General features: G+C 43.4%; 1 protein-coding gene across 2 annotated transcripts in view; it reads right to left on the reverse strand.

The window, feature by feature from the left end:
• Nucleotides 1-3,703: 3,703 nt before the first annotated feature.
• Nucleotides 3,704-15,488, reverse strand: part of NUP210 (nucleoporin 210) — a 48,556-nt gene continuing 36,771 nt past the window's right edge. For both annotated transcript variants that reach the window (XM_038149316.1, XM_038149317.1), the window contains 11 exons: nucleotides 15,011-15,185; nucleotides 12,126-12,301; nucleotides 10,945-11,162; nucleotides 10,347-10,483; nucleotides 9,513-9,636; nucleotides 8,472-8,618; nucleotides 6,844-7,094; nucleotides 5,950-6,169; nucleotides 5,719-5,814; nucleotides 5,511-5,594; nucleotides 3,704-5,080 (listed from right to left, as the gene is read on the reverse strand). In XM_038149316.1, the coding sequence (XP_038005244.1) occupies nucleotides 4,980-5,080; nucleotides 5,511-5,594; nucleotides 5,719-5,814; nucleotides 5,950-6,169; nucleotides 6,844-7,094; nucleotides 8,472-8,618; nucleotides 9,513-9,636; nucleotides 10,347-10,483; nucleotides 10,945-11,162; nucleotides 12,126-12,301; nucleotides 15,011-15,185 (1,729 nt within the window). In that variant the 3' untranslated portion in view covers nucleotides 3,704-4,979. The remainder of the gene's footprint in view (nucleotides 5,081-5,510; nucleotides 5,595-5,718; nucleotides 5,815-5,949; nucleotides 6,170-6,843; nucleotides 7,095-8,471; nucleotides 8,619-9,512; nucleotides 9,637-10,346; nucleotides 10,484-10,944; nucleotides 11,163-12,125; nucleotides 12,302-15,010; nucleotides 15,186-15,488) is intronic.

Consider the following 15,488-nt stretch of genomic DNA (forward strand, 5'->3'; position numbering starts at 1 on the left):
CTAGAATCAAAGGCTATTTATTTCTATTGGCCAGTCTTAACCCAGCACGAAATGAAGTACTACTCTAGCAAATGCACAAACCCCCAAATATCCACCAGGACATGGCCACAGCTTCAGATCCAAAGATGACCAGTGAGGCACGAGGAAAGAAAGTTTGGAAAGATAAAAACGCATAGGAGCAGTGACAAAGCACTGAGGCCAAATCAGCTTTATTGGCTGTGTTTGGTGACTTGACCAAACTGAGTGTGGCAGGAAAGTTCAGGAGCTGGTAAAGGCTGGATCAGAATACTCAAACTCCAGGATTCTTAATATTCTTCTTAGGAGAGCTTTGACCCAGCTTCCACTAAAGACAAGCTAATTGGCTTCTACAGAAAAAGATAACTGAAGGCAGCCTCTTCGATTATTTTCACTCCAAAAAAATTTTTAAAAGCACTTTTGGTGAGTTAGTATTTCAAATAAGCTGAGCTTGTTCAATGGCCTGGTGCCTTCTTAGCAACATTTTGGGAGACAAAGTTTCTTTGTTATCTTTGTACATTTTGAAAAATTATTCTTTTGGTGCCTCTTCTATTCATGACTCACTCACAATAACACAAGTGACTCATGCTGTCAAATTACGAGCTATTACTTTGAAAATTTATTTTTTCCCCTTCCTTTTGGATAAAATATGGCAATTTTTACTATTTTGTTACTAAGGGCAGCTTCCTACTACTTAAGAGAGTCTCAGAACTTTATTGTCTAAGTAAAGCATATGCCACAGAAGACAAAAGCATCTCCCACCTCTTGTCTCTCTCACAGATAAATACAGGTGAAATAGAACATTTAAGACTAGTTCCAGAACTTCTGAGCTTGTTGATCAGTAAACTGAATTTCAATCAGCAGATTTTAACTAGACAATACTGCTTTTATTTGATTTAAAGATGGTCCTTGTCAGCCATTAGCACATGCTGGCCTAAAATTAATTGTTAGGGCTGCCCTTGGCACAGGCAGCCTCAGGTTCTCCATTGCAGGGATTTCTGGTCTGACTCTCCAGTGCAGTTTTGTGGTGCTTTCCCATCCAAAGTGTGAAAGGATGTCCCTAGGTGGGAATTGGCTTGCTTGGAAATGAAATTTTAAAATTAACGAAAGGTGACGAAAGAGACCTTGGCGTATCCATGAGCACAACAGCTTGAAATAAATTTATTTATGCTAAATGCAAAAGTAAGGCCTGGGGTAAAGCTTTGAACTGAGCAGAATGGGAACAGCACTTTAAAACACAACATGGCAAGTAAGAAGCGAGAAGGGAAGCATGAATGACTGGGTGAATTACCAACATGTACACAACGTCTGCTCCATGGAAAACAGCAACTGCAGCTCCCAATCTGTTTGGGGCTTATAGCAAAGCACTGAGAGGGAGACAGCACAGAGAGCACAGCACCACCGGGCTGAGCTGAGGGGTGAAGATGGTAGAAATGGCAGGAAATAATTTATTAATACACAGAGCTCTGGAGCAGGCCACCTGCAGAGGTGAACACAGCACCTGGGATAAAAACTGCTCTGGAGGTGGAGAGGACAAGAGGTGTGAGGGAAGATGTGGAAAGCAGCTTACTGCTGATACAGCTACAGCTCAGTGCCATGGTGAGAAATGGAAATCAAGGAGAAAAGTAAGTTTCCCGTTCTAGTTTTAATTTTGCAAGCTTCAGGAGAAGGTCCTGGGAAACTGTATGCCAAATTTACATAGAGAAGTTGTCTCATTGAAGTTAACAGAGGAAAAGTGAACCCAGCTTTATTCAAACTGAAAATAAAGCAGAGGTTTTTGAGTTTTGCCAATAAAACAAATAAAAATAGACTATTTAGTATCACCCAAAGACCTTATGTCAGATAGTCATCACTTGCTAAATGCCTTTTTTTCCAGCTTAGAAATGGATGCATTTCCTACGAGAGTACAGGGGCTGTGCTGTGGAGAACACAGGCTAGAGTTTAAGGCCAGCTATAACCTTAAACTTGAAACTGGTACAAGGAAGAAACAGCTGAAAAGGAATGGTTTTAATCAAATCACCAAAAAAACACAGACTTTACACAGAATCATAAAGCAAAATACATGAACAATACCTCTAGTTGCCTTACCAGAGAAAAAACATTTTAAAAAAGAGGAATTAACTGGAGAGCACATACCTTGCCTGTTAACCAAACACCATCTGTCTCCAGGGCTGCTCCAAGGAGAGTTCCTTGGGGAGGATTGCTGCAATCCCTGGGACATGACGAGACACAGCCCAACACAGCTGTGTCTCTAACTGGGAAACTGGGATGGGGAAACTCCCCAGGCTTCCTAGGGAGCCCTGTGCTAAGAAATGGTCAGAGTATGTTCATGAATGACTGACATGTGGACATGAATGCCAAAATCAACAACCAAACACGAAAGATAAGAATGCCTTTATCTGCAAGGGCTAGCCAAGAGTGGACTGACACCTGGAGAACTTTAATCCTTCATCTAAACTACAAAAGGCAGCTAACATGCTGCCAGGAAAACCTTCCCCTGAAGCAGCACACCATAATCCGGCTGCCCATCAGAAAGAGCTCTTTGCTGAAAAGGCGTGTGCAATGTTTCATTCACCATCTGCCTTGCCTTTTAAAGGGGGTAGATGGAGAAATAAAGATTAGTCTGTGTTTGGGATGTTGTGTTAGGGAGCAGATTGGCTTGAAGAGCAGTATGAACCTAGCCTTGCTAATCATAATCTAACTGAGTAATTCCTTGGGACATACCTGTTGATCAACTGTTGGCAGGCAGGGATTTTCTGGATGCAGAAGTCAGCCTGGCAAAGCTCAGACATTTCAACTCACATAAGGCCTGGACCTTGGAACAGACACACTTCCAGCAGCCCTTCTCCCTCTCAGGGCAGCAGTCAGGAACAAGCAGTAAGTGAACAGGGGGGAAAACCAGCATTAAATGCAAAACCCCAAATCTCACTTTATTAAATTAAAAAAAAAAAAAATTTCATTGGCATCAATCTGCTCAGAGAAATTTGTATCCCCAAATGCCCCTGGCCCCAGGAATGGCCCCACAGGTCAGGTGAGCTCCTAGAGGCAAAAGCCTGGTTGTTGCTTGCAGGAGGTTGGCTCCTGAGTCATATCAGCTCCCTACTTAATTTTTTTTTTTCTTGCCAGGAGACTGCAAGTACTTGCCTAAAGAAACGAAATAAACAGCCAGCATTTGCTGAAGTACTCCCACCACTTGGAGCAGTTTGTTTTTCAGAACATTCAGTGCCAGACTGCTGAATGGCAAAGAGAAACAACAGGAGAGCAAAATTTCTCCTTTAATCATTTCTGAAGAGCTTATCACTGTAGCACTGAGACATTCACAGCCCGTTGGCTTCTTCCTGAATGCAAGGGGAAAAAAAGATCACATTTTCCTTTAAAACCCAAATGAGCAAAATGGGAAGTTTGAACAAACCTGGAAAATTAAGAGCTGCTTCTACAATCATCACTGATTTCAGCAGGAACTGAAGATGCTTAGTGAAAACTGGGAGAAATCCCTGACAACAAATACTAGTTGAAAAAGTGTCAAAATATTTAAAAACATTACATTGTTAACAGAAGAGAAAATTAAGACTGGAAAATCGTGATTGCAAACACTGAGGGGCTGTAGGAAGTGAAGTTCAAACAACAGCCCAGTGCTAAATTCTAAACAGCGAAACCACAGAAAATTCCATCAACAGCAACATAAAGGCATCTTTAAAAGCTTTATTAAATAATACAGATTTAAATAATATAGTCCAGTGCTAGACTCTGAACAGCCATACCACAAGAAAATTCAAAACAAAGGAGTCTTAAAAAGCTTTAATACAGATTCAAATTATTATCTACATCCAAACTGACCTTTTTAAGTAGTACTAGCACTTAAGGCACAATTTCTCCAAAACTAGCCAGTAAGTTAAACAAGACTCAGTACAATTACATGTAACAATCCTTTTGCTTATAACACTGTGAGAAACCAAAACTCCATGCCATGCACTGGGTTTGCATTCCAGTACTCTATTTGCCTGCATAGTTCTGCATACAAAGTATTTTGCATGAAGTATTTTGTTATTTCACTTTCCTTATGGTCCTTAGGAAAGTTCAGACAGCCAGAATAGTATTCACAGTTAAAACTGGGATGCTTGTTATATGTAAACAAAACCCTTATCTGACAGCTGCAAAACCCTGCTTACAAATAAAAGTGACTGGGATGTGATTCTATCATCAAAATAAAGGATTTCTACCAGAAGAAAGGTGCACTTAGAAGGCACATGCTTTCACACTCACAGTTCAGGAAAGTGCTTACAGTACCAAGGAATACTGCAGTTGTACCCAAAGGAACTCACACTGAGTTCTGGGGTTGTTTTGTTGTTTTTGTTTTTTTTCCTTTTCTAATCATTGTTGCAAAAAAACTTCTAAATTATTCACAGTTGTTCCAGCATTCCTCATGCTAAACCAGCATACTGTGCTGGTGAATCCCAGTGTAAGGCTAAACATAGGAACATTTATCAGTGCAATACATTCCTGAGTTTCTGGAACACAAAATAAAAACCAGTTCTTCGAAATATACAATCCTTTAAATTTTTGGCTCATATTCCATTTCTTTTTCTAATTTCCCTTTTCTTAAAAAAGTTCATTAGAAAGAAATATAATTTTTATAAAAAGTAAATAAAAAATTGTCATCACTCTAACTAAGATATAACTTCTAGTTCCTTGAAGAGTGCAAGAAAGCCAGACTAGCATGAACACTGCTTTTTGTGCAGGCAGCAAAAAACAACAGATAAAACAAGCTTTTGAGAATTGAAGCACTTAGATAAGAAGGTAAACTCAAAGAGTCCTAAATAGTAAAAAAAAATAAATAAATTAAGGACCTAGTTATATTCCAGAGCAAACCTGAATTACATCCCAACTGCTAAAGTTGCTGAGCTTGCTAAGGCACTGAGTTGTATATTTCTTTTTCTTTGTTGTGAGGAGGAGCCATGCTGCCTCTACCGAGAGGCGTAACCCGTGCTCCAGAGCGGGGCCGAGGGGCTGGTCTGCCTGCTGGAGGCCTGGGAGCTGAAGGAATGTGCAGGTGACACGATGGAATCTGCAACACGGGAAGGAGAGGACAACAATCAGGCTCGGGAATGGTGGGAGAAGGAACAAACAACTGCTCTTGCTCATCTGCTGAACCCTGGCAATGAACCTGATGATCCATCCCAAGTGAAATCATCCCTGCAGCTCAGTGCCTCTTGAAAAGTATCAAAAGTTTGTGGGTCTTCCTGTTCAGGACTTAAGTCTGAGTCTACATTTCCCCTCAGCAAGTGATGTTCACTTGAATTTGCCTCATTTTATCTGAAGCACCAGGCACTTGTGTTTACAACCAGGCCTGCAGCTCACTGTAACTTAAACACATCTGGAAGAATGTGAACTGTTTTTCACTGCCACTCTTGATTACAGACCTTCCTACATTCAATTCCAGTGCAACTGCCAGACTAATCAATGAATTCACTTCTCACTGGGTGACAGCTGCTTACTGTTAGGGGTGTGCTGAAGACTTGTCCTCGGGTGGAACACTGGCTGATTGTGCTGTTCATTTGGTGAGAAAAACGCATGGTAGGCTGCAAGACAATTGAAAAACAAACCAAAATAATTTCACACGGCAATCATTCCTTTTAATCTTACAGCTAACACACTGTAAGAAGCTGTGGAAAAAAATTCTTGTGCAATCTTTCATTCTCTTACCTATGATCATAACAGCTGTCCCCGCTAAGAGGGCAAAAAGCGTGAAGATCATCACCTGGTAAGACTCAACAAACTGCTGGAAGAGAGTGGCTTCATCTGCAGAATTGATCAAGAGGAGGCAATATTGAGATAAAAGGAGCATCTTCTCCAATCTGCTTTAAGAGTTAACTTCATAAACATCAGAGAAGCTAAAGGTTTCTTCTGGCATACAGAGTGCAGAGCTAAACTTACATCTCATGGGTGCAGTGGTTCTGTCAGTCAGGTAGATCACTGTCACTGGGATGGTGATGGACTGGTCTGTCATGGGACTGGAGACAGTCAGAGTGGTGGACAGGGAGCCCTGGCTGGGAACTCTGGGATCAGCCAGGCTCACAGTGTACACCACGTAACTGGGCAGCCCATAGGACTTCTCCTTCTCCAGCACCTTCACTGCTGGGGACTCGCATTTCACCTGCACAGGGAACATCCAACCTGGAACACACTGCTGGGACGGGACAGCACAGCACAGCACAGCTCCCTCTTCCAGGCCAGCTGCCAGCAATGGGGGATTCCACAGAAACACTGAGCAATTCATCCTTCCAGAGGAGTCAGGTGTGACACCTACAGCACTTCCCCCTGCCTATTGCCAAGGGTGCCCCCTCTCACCTGCCCCTTCCACAGGTCTGGGCCAACCCCACACAGCCAAAGCCCACAGATCCTCAAGGGGCTGTGTGAGCGATGGGCAGTCAGTCACACACATACTTGGCAAGACTCTCCCTGCCACAGGGGTCAAGCAGGTTTTTGCTTCCAGACCCACGAGCTGGTTCTCACGTGCCAGGCTGTATGCCCAGGTGAGCCTGACACACCTGTACTACCCCAAAACCCAGGGCCAGGCTGGATGGGCCCCTGAGCAACTCAGTGAGTGAGTGGCATCCCACAGCAATGCATTGGAACAGGATGAGCTTTAGGGTCCCTGGCAACCCAAACCATTCTGGGATCCTGTGAAAAGTGAAACCTGAGGAAAAATCATCATTCCAAGATGAGCATTTCCAAATCATCTCAGGAACAAATCTTGACACGGTGAAGATGGCAGGGAGTGCCTTGCATGTGGCAGCTCAGAATGCTTTCAGCTGGGAACACACTCACCTCCAGGCTATCCAGGATCTCACTGGCACCAAAGATTTTCAGCACGGAGCTCACGTCCTGGTTGCTGAGCAGCATCTCAGACTGGTCAGCGTAGAACCAGCGGTTGAAGGGCACCTCAGTGCCCAGCTGCTGCCCGGCCCCCGCGCTGCCCCGCACCGCTGCCGTCACCCGCAGCGTGGCCTTGCTCCTGCTCAGGTGCTTCAGCTGCTTGTCAGTGAGGCTGTGCATCCTGATGGAGCACGTGTAGTGTCCTGCAGGAACAAGACAGCTTCAGCTGCTAGCTGCTCACCTTTGAGGGTTCTTCTCCTTGCACAGCGAGATTGCTGGGACATCTTCAGAGAAAAGCTAGGAAAGGTGGTAAAGCTGAACCAGCAGCATGATGTGGAGTGCACAGATGGATTGGGACAGTGTGACCGTGGAGTCAAACATCACAACCCCAGCACCTGAACTACAGAATTATTCCTTGTCCTAAACTGAACATCATGAAAAAAATCACTATGCTGGTAACTTCCAGTCACATTTTATTCTAATATGTCATTGAGATTCAGTTCCACTTCGAACATAACACTTATACTACAGTGAAAAGCTTTACTGAAAACAAGACTGAAAATCCTATTTCATATTCTTTTCAACTAGTGTTAAATTTTTAGCCACTTACCATCATCAAGTCTGTGAAGATGTAGTTTATTTATAAAAGCTTCTTTAAAATTTATATATTCACCATGTTTCTAGTCTCATATGAGACCAATTAATCTGTTATTAGCAGTAAAGGTAGTAAAAACTTCCCAGAGAATGGAAGATAAAAAGCATCAGTAACAAGGAGAACTTGCCAGGTGCAGGTTCTCCCTTATTTTCTTCCCCTAGCTAAGTAACAGAGGCATATGCAGGGCAGAATACGGGTTTACACAAGGGGTGCAGGGATGAATCTAACAGATAATTAATGTTCTTTACTTAAAGTCCATGGTGGTTTGGTGCTGTTCTAAATCAAGTTACCCTTTCAAAACATTAACACATTTTGTAGACTTGACAATTTTATTTCCACCTCCACAGTGTCTGGCAATTTCCTCCCCTTTTAAGACCCAGTTCACAATGTTTTGGGGTACATTCCACTTTTGGAATACTTGTCACCTGAGTGTTCCTTTGCTTCTTTTACTTCCTACAAAAACTCCGTAAAACATGACATGGGCGGCCAGTGACTTCTGGTTTTCTCTGAAAACCAACACGAGATTTTGTCACAGGCAGAAAACCCACTGAAACAAGAAGTGTCCATGTTGAGCAACTCACTGAGGCCTGAGCTCCTACACAGCAAAGCCGACAGGCTTCAGAAGGAAAGCAAGGAGGTTTATATTGGATGTTAAGAAGAAATCCTTCCCTGGAAGGGTGGGGAAGCCCTGGCACAGCGTGCCCAGAGAAAATGTGGCTGCCCCTGGATCCCTGGAAGTGTCCAAGGCCAGGCTGGGAGCTTGGAGCAACTTGGGACAGTGAAAAGTGTCCCTAGCGATTGCAGGGGTGGCACTGGATGGACTTCAAGGTCCCTCCAACTCAAGCCATGATGCTGGGATTTTGTGGAATCTGCTGGACCAAAGAGGCTGTGTTTGCCTGCAGCATGGCATCTTGTCACATCTTACCTGAAACTGCATCAAATCCAGGTTCTGCCACAAAAATATCCTGTGCTGGGAAGTCAAAGGCATCACTGTTGAAATCGAGATGGCAACTGATAATGGACTGGGGTTGTAACCCAGCAATGGCTTCAGTCTGAGCAGGTGAACACTCCCCTAGGAGAAAGGGGACAATTCATCTCTAATTAATTACAAAAAAAAAAAAAAAGTATAACTGATTAAGTTGAATTAATTAAAAGCAAAATCATGACTTGCAGCACTACGTTATTCTACCACCTTCTGAAATAGTTTCACACGGTTAAGAGGATCTTAAAATCATTAGAAATCACAGACAGCTGCACTTGCTCAGGGTCTAATCCCAAAGAGACAGCCATGAAAATTTTGTACGTAGTGGGGTTTTCTTGACAGGAATAATTTGTTCACAGGAAAGAATAAGATACGCAGAATTTTCTACTCAGATGTCTCTTGAACAACTTATATGATCCTGGGAGCCTCGAGTAAGATTTTAGAATCTAGTGAGATGATTTTTTGGTAGGCTAATAGTTTACACATGGCAAAATAAAATACTATTGGAAAAAGTGCTAATTGTTAAGCTAGAAGCTAAAAGGATCTATAATCACACAAAATACAGCTTATTAAATACACAATATGATGCTTAATCTTTGTATTGATTCTAACTGGTGATAAGTTCTGTAAAGATTTAAGGATGGTAACTAAGTAAGCAAATGTAACAACTCCGAGAAGGCACATGCAATTAAACACACAAGCAATTAGCTGATTGCCCATTAACTGTTGTTTATATGATCAAAAATGGTACCTCTATTGAAATCTACTGATTTTGTTAGTTGTGAAATGTTAATAGTGCCCCAGAACACCTTCCAAATTCTGTCCCATGGCTCCTAGAGCTCCTGGGACTCCAGAAAGGCATTTGAGGTTCCTGGGGATCTTGTTACCCTTCAACAACAAATAAAAACCCCATGACACAAACTAAAGCATCATGAATCCATAAACACACAATAAACCATCAGCATAAGTATGTTTTAATCATACCTTTCAAATTTTTGTTTGTTTCCCCAATTGAAACTATGACTTTTGAGGCTGCCACTCCCTGCAAGCTTGTCTGCATGCCACTGACATGCATTGCTGTGGTCCTCTGAGGTGCATTAATCAAGATCTGAAAAAAGGATGAAGCACATTGTTACCAAAAACTGTTTCAACAAATAAAAATTAGGGCAAAACCGGACTAGACTGGTTGTGAAAGACTCCACAAGGTGATGTTTTTCTTTGAAATCCCACATTTCTCTAATATTAGAAACTGCCTTTCCAAGCAATTTAAGCTAGCAAAAACATTTTGTCTTCCTACCCAACCCCCAGAAGTTAATATGCATAAAGCTCTATGTCTAAATTTAATTTAAAAAGAATGCCTAGTGCTTATGCTGGCTGATGCAGTGAATTGTGTCAACAGTACGATTACGTAGCAGATAAACAAAATAATTTAATGGAGTACTTCTGATCAGTGATGCATGGCACAACACTTGAGCAAGTTCTTGCTGGCATCTCATCCTGCACTGAAGCTTCACTCATAACAGCAGCCTCAAAGATTGGTTAGCACCTGGAAACAACTTAGCCAACAAAGGAATCAAAATGTTCAATATAAGAAGAGTAGAGGTGAAAAATAAGAATGGCTATGCTACATTTTCCTCCTTAGCACAGATGTTAAAAAAAAAAAAAAACACCATGATGTTTTTAGCCACATACCAAACACTTCCCAACCATCAGCATTTCTAAATATTTATAACAACAACAACAAAATTCCACAGAATACAGTTTGGTGAGGTCCATCCCAAACAAACCAATCTCAGAAGGAACAGAACAGTGCCTCACCTCTCTGTAGGTTTTCAGTAACCCAGAGATCTCATAGTAGACAGTGACCACCCCAGAGTCCCTTGCCAGGGCCACGCCAGTCTTGGAGTCCACGAGGAGAAGAGCACTTGAGGAGGAGCTCCACACACCTGGCAGGCCTGGAAAACACCACGCTCACACCCTGCTGCCAACTGCACCATTTCCTGGGCACTGGTGTCTGAGAGCACCACCGCCAGGCAGGGCACACCCCTCCCAGTGCCCAGGAACCACTCCGTGTCTGTGAGTGCCACTGCCCAGCAGTTACTGTGGCACATGCCCATTAATACCAAAAATCAAACACAGTGAGTGAAGGCAGGCCTGACTCTGCAGGAGTCCCACCGAACCAAGCCTTTCCAGCTAATGGAATAGAAATGTCTGAAGCATGATGCTCAGGAATTCAAAACAAGAGAGGTACTGCATGGTGCAATTAAAATTACAGGAGCCGATCAAACCTATTTGCATCATTAACAAGAACAGTGACATTTGATTCTGAACAAACATGTTAAATTATGCATTTAGTTTTGCTGAGCTGGGTGTCCCATGGAATAGCTGCTAACCTACACAGCTGGAGGCCACTCACCTTCCTGGGCTGTCAGCAAGGTCCTCAGGCACAGGACATCCCCCACGACCACATCTGGGAGCTCTGGGAAGATGGCATGCTGCACAGGCAGTGGGATGTAGTCTGCAGTGCCACTGTGCTCTGCGTCCCACACCCTGAGCAGGGTCAGCCCCACGTTCACAGTCCTGATCACAAAGGTGTTGTTGGTGGCTCCCTTGGCGATCTGCACGAAGTCGTCTCTGCACACAAACACAAGTGCTGCTGTGTGAGGGAAGGCTTGGCAATGGCACTGTCTCTCCAACAGGAGAGGTATCAAACTCTTCAGCTGGCTGACTTGTTTTCAGGAACAATCATCTGATGAAGTCCAGCAAAGTAAGGAAATTATAAAAATTATTTAGGTGCCACTGAGGCAAATTACAGTTCTCAGTTCACCACTATGCTGAGGAAATAGTAAGATAGTATTTATGCATGAAAAACTACTTCTTAATTGTGAGAATTATAGAGCTTTAGAATGACATCATCAATCTCTTTTCCCTTTTCTCAAGAGAGTTAGGAAGCCAAGAAATTTGAACACCAATATGCAACTTCCCAGACATAAAGCCATTGGATGGCCAGTTCTGGTATTTACCCAAATTCAGCAAGGTGCTCTGCAGAAAACAAACCATGTTTCAGTAACAGCATTCAGAGTATTTTACTGAAGACCACAAGAGGCTGCTTCACAACATTTATTCTGTGAGGCAGAGACCAAAGGCCTTTTGAGGCTTGTCCCTGCTGTGGGAAGGCTGCACAAGCCTACTTGAGGAGACAGCCCCTGATCCAGAACGTTCCTCACCTTACATAAGCCCTCAGTGAGTCAGTGGAACACAGCCCTGGGAAGGGCAGATGCTGATGTATCAGTTGTTTCTCTGGGCCACTGCTGCATGCAGGGGGATGATTCAGAGTCACTCAGAGCAGTGCACAGCTCCTGCAGGCCCTGCTGGGACCCTGCTTATCTGGGCAGCTTTCCATGGCTAGGGAATATCGATTGCTAACTGCAACTCTCCTTCCTGCCACTGCCTCTGAAGACTGCAGAGACAAAACCCTTGCTTTGCTAATCCCCGCCCAAACTGCATGTTCACTGGCTATCTCTGGAACCATCTTTGTTCTATGTGTGTCTGGCCTTTTTTTGCTCTCTGTAATTACCACCCCTGACAGACACTCACCTGTTGGTGGCAAATTGGAGCACAGCATTGTGTGAATGGAAAGTATCTCCAGAGTTATCGTGAAAATGGACTGTAAATGTCAGTGTCACACCCAAGGGCAGGGCCTGCAGTGCCTCTTTGTTCTGGGTGAGCAGAACAGGCCTCATGGAGATCCTGAGGTAGGAGATGGGGCAGACCTGGAAAAATATCAGCAGCGAGAAGGAAAGTTAAATTGCTTTTCACAGTGCCCCTATAAAATAATCTGAAAGAATTCTTATTATGTAAATATCCAGAGCTGTCTTTATGAGCCATTTGCATTTAGCCATATGCCAGGACTAACACAGGCAGCTGTCATTACCAGTATCTCCATTTCACAGGTTGAAAGGGGCCTCTGACACTGTCTAGTCCAGCCCTCCACTCAGGCTGGGTTACCCAGGGCCAGCTGGCCAGGACAATGTACAGGCAGCTCCTGGACATCTTCTTGGATGGAGACTCCACAGCCTCCTGCACTCTGTGCTTAACAGCCACCCCAGTAAAAAGTGCTGTCCCATGTTCAGACCGTGTTTCCTATGTGTTCCCCTTGCCCTGTCGTGGCTGAGAAAAGCCTGGCTTGCCTGCTTTGTACCCTCACAGCTGATATCTCTTAGCCCCTCTTTTCTAGTACCACTGGGAACTGAAACAAGCAATAACCATGTAGAAACATACATCACACACAGACTGCACAGAACACATTACTATCCTATAAATGCAAGCTGTTAAGATTCCCTGGATATGCTGGAGAAAAAGTGGTCCTATGACCTCTCTCCTAATAATTCCTGAAATAAAAGGTGCAATTAATTGCCCAGGTATTAGAAGGATAACTGACAATGTATGAATAAGGGGATGGAATAGTCACTGTTGCCCAGCTCCCCTGCAGCAGATGAGAAAGCCAAGCTGTTCCAGGCAGAGCTGGCAGCTGATAAACCATGGGGGCTCGGCAGGCTGAGCCTGGTTCCCTCAGTACCTCTCCTCAGCCAAGACAGAAGTTGGGAACTGCTCTGAACTCCTAGGAGAGTCTGCTCCAATAACCATATGTGCACACCTCCACATTTCTGCAGTAACACTCCAGTCAAAAAAGGTTTTCTGAAGACAAAGACTTGACAACCTAATCTTTTGGCTTTTAAATAGCATATTACTATTCTTGATTAACTTACCTAGGTTAACGAGCAGAATTACCCAACAAAAATAATTCCATCTACTCTTTTTGTTACAGCTGTTGGAAAATAAATAATAGATGGACAGAGGAAGCAAGCCCCTCAAATATTTAAAGAAAACTATTTCAAAAGAAGGCCTCAAGCTTATCTTGAAGAAAAATCCCTTTATTTTCCTGACCTAAGAGGCTCAGCTAAAATGTAAAACTCTGCAATCTGAAAATGTACATGTCAGAACTTAAAAAGGAAAGGACAAATTTGGCCTCCAGCAAAATACATCTTTGGTGAATCTGAAAAAAAAAAAAAAAAGTGGCTATAACATCAGTATATCCCACTGTCTGCTCCACGGGCTGGTTTCATCAGTTAAAATCTCTGTGCATACAGATCTCTGCCCAACAAGCTGTGGTTACAAGCCAACAAAAACCCCATTTCCCTGACAGATTATCAAGCTTGCTTTACTTTAAAATCTCAGCAACTGTCCCACAAGGGACAACTACTAAATTCAATATTGATGAAAGCAGCCTTTTACTGTTAAAGCATCTCAGGTTTTGATGTAGTTTTTTTTAATTCAAGAAAAAATAAAATACTGAGTGCAGCAGGCCCAGGCAAGTGCTGAGCTTGGTCCCATGCTAAGCTCACTGTCACTCCTTCTTCCCCCACCCTCCCTGGCTTATGTAAGAGCCCTTCTTTGAGCCAAGTTCAAGGTCTCAGTGTTAAGTGATGCTGCTGCAGCAGTTTGGCTCTTAATTGTGTACACTTGTAAACAGACAACACCAGACCTTATGAAAGAAGGACGAAGTGAAGGAGAGCTTTGCTTTAGAATGACACAATAGACTCAAGCTCATCTCCAGCTCTGTCACAAGTTTTCTGACATGACCTTCGGCAAAACCTCTCTCAAGCTCTCTCAGCTCTTCAGCCATAAAATGAGCTGTGTTACCTCACGAGGTTAAAAATATCATTTCCATCAAGGCACTACAGTTGTACCAAGTACAGGAAGACAAATGAGCTGTACAAGGTGCTGAACTGAGATGGGTTCTACTACAGAGAGCTTTGTATCGCCATCCTGGGCACAGGACAAACTCACACAGGGAGATCTGACTTCAGCCCCACTGGGTGCCACCCCAAACTCATCAGACATCTTTCATTTGCCAAAGGGAAGAAACAAGGTCATCATTAACAGAGCTGGAGAATTCACTGCCACTACCTCACAGCAGGAGTGGCTTTAGTGACACTGGGCCCCCATTCCTGGTTTCATTCCCCACTCAGGAGGACAGATCCACACCCTGTCCTACAGGCAAAGCTGAACATCACGGGAAATACCAAAATTCAAATTTAAAAAATCCACCAAGCCCCTTCACAATGACTACAGGAGTTAAACTTAGAAATAACTTCAAGCACTCAATTGTACATTTTTCTCCTTTGGCTGGGACAGAGGGAAGATACTGACAGTAAAAAGGGATAGGAGGAAGGGGAGCAGCGGGTATCCCAAGGCTCATGCTGCCAGATGCAGGAAGTTCTTGGCTCAAGGATTTTTTGAACAGAGATGATGAGCTTTTTGACACCATTCCCTGGTGTCCCACGGTTCAAAGCTCAGAACTGTTAATTCCTACACTGCTCATTTTTCAGAACTGAAGTTCAGGAAGTGCAGCCAACAATCCCTGTTACAGTAGTGAAGAGGTACTTGAGGAAACTGCAAAGGAAGGGAGCTGACAGTACCTTAACAGCAGCTATGATGGTCTGGTTGATGCCAAACAACTCTTGTGAAACCACTTCAATGGTTGAGGACCCGATCACGGACCCAGAGACAAGGAATCCCCTCTCATCGATTTTCACTACAGGGGCTTTGTCTGGCCCATCCAGGACACGGTAACTTAGGGAGGCCACTCGGTCCCTGAAGCAAAACAGAAAGTAAGGAACGCCTTAAATGTGTAAAACCATATTTAGGGTCTCTTCCAATACAATCATTCTGTGATTCCATGAAATGAAGGGTTCCCTACCCCTAAAATGTAAATGCTTCTAAAGCTTTGCCCTCAGTGTATGTCCTACTGTCTCTATCTGACTATTATTATGCTGGGAAAACTACATTTCAAGCCTGGTATGAGTCTAAAATGTCAGTCTTTGAAAACAGATTATGTAAAAAGAATTTCTCATTTGGAAATGACATTTTAATCTGAAAATCCAGCCATAACCTCTG

The sequence above is a fragment of the Motacilla alba genome, chromosome 12 (genome assembly GCF_015832195.1).
Source record: "Motacilla alba alba isolate MOTALB_02 chromosome 12, Motacilla_alba_V1.0_pri, whole genome shotgun sequence".
NCBI classification, from domain to species: domain Eukaryota; kingdom Metazoa; phylum Chordata; class Aves; order Passeriformes; family Motacillidae; genus Motacilla; species Motacilla alba.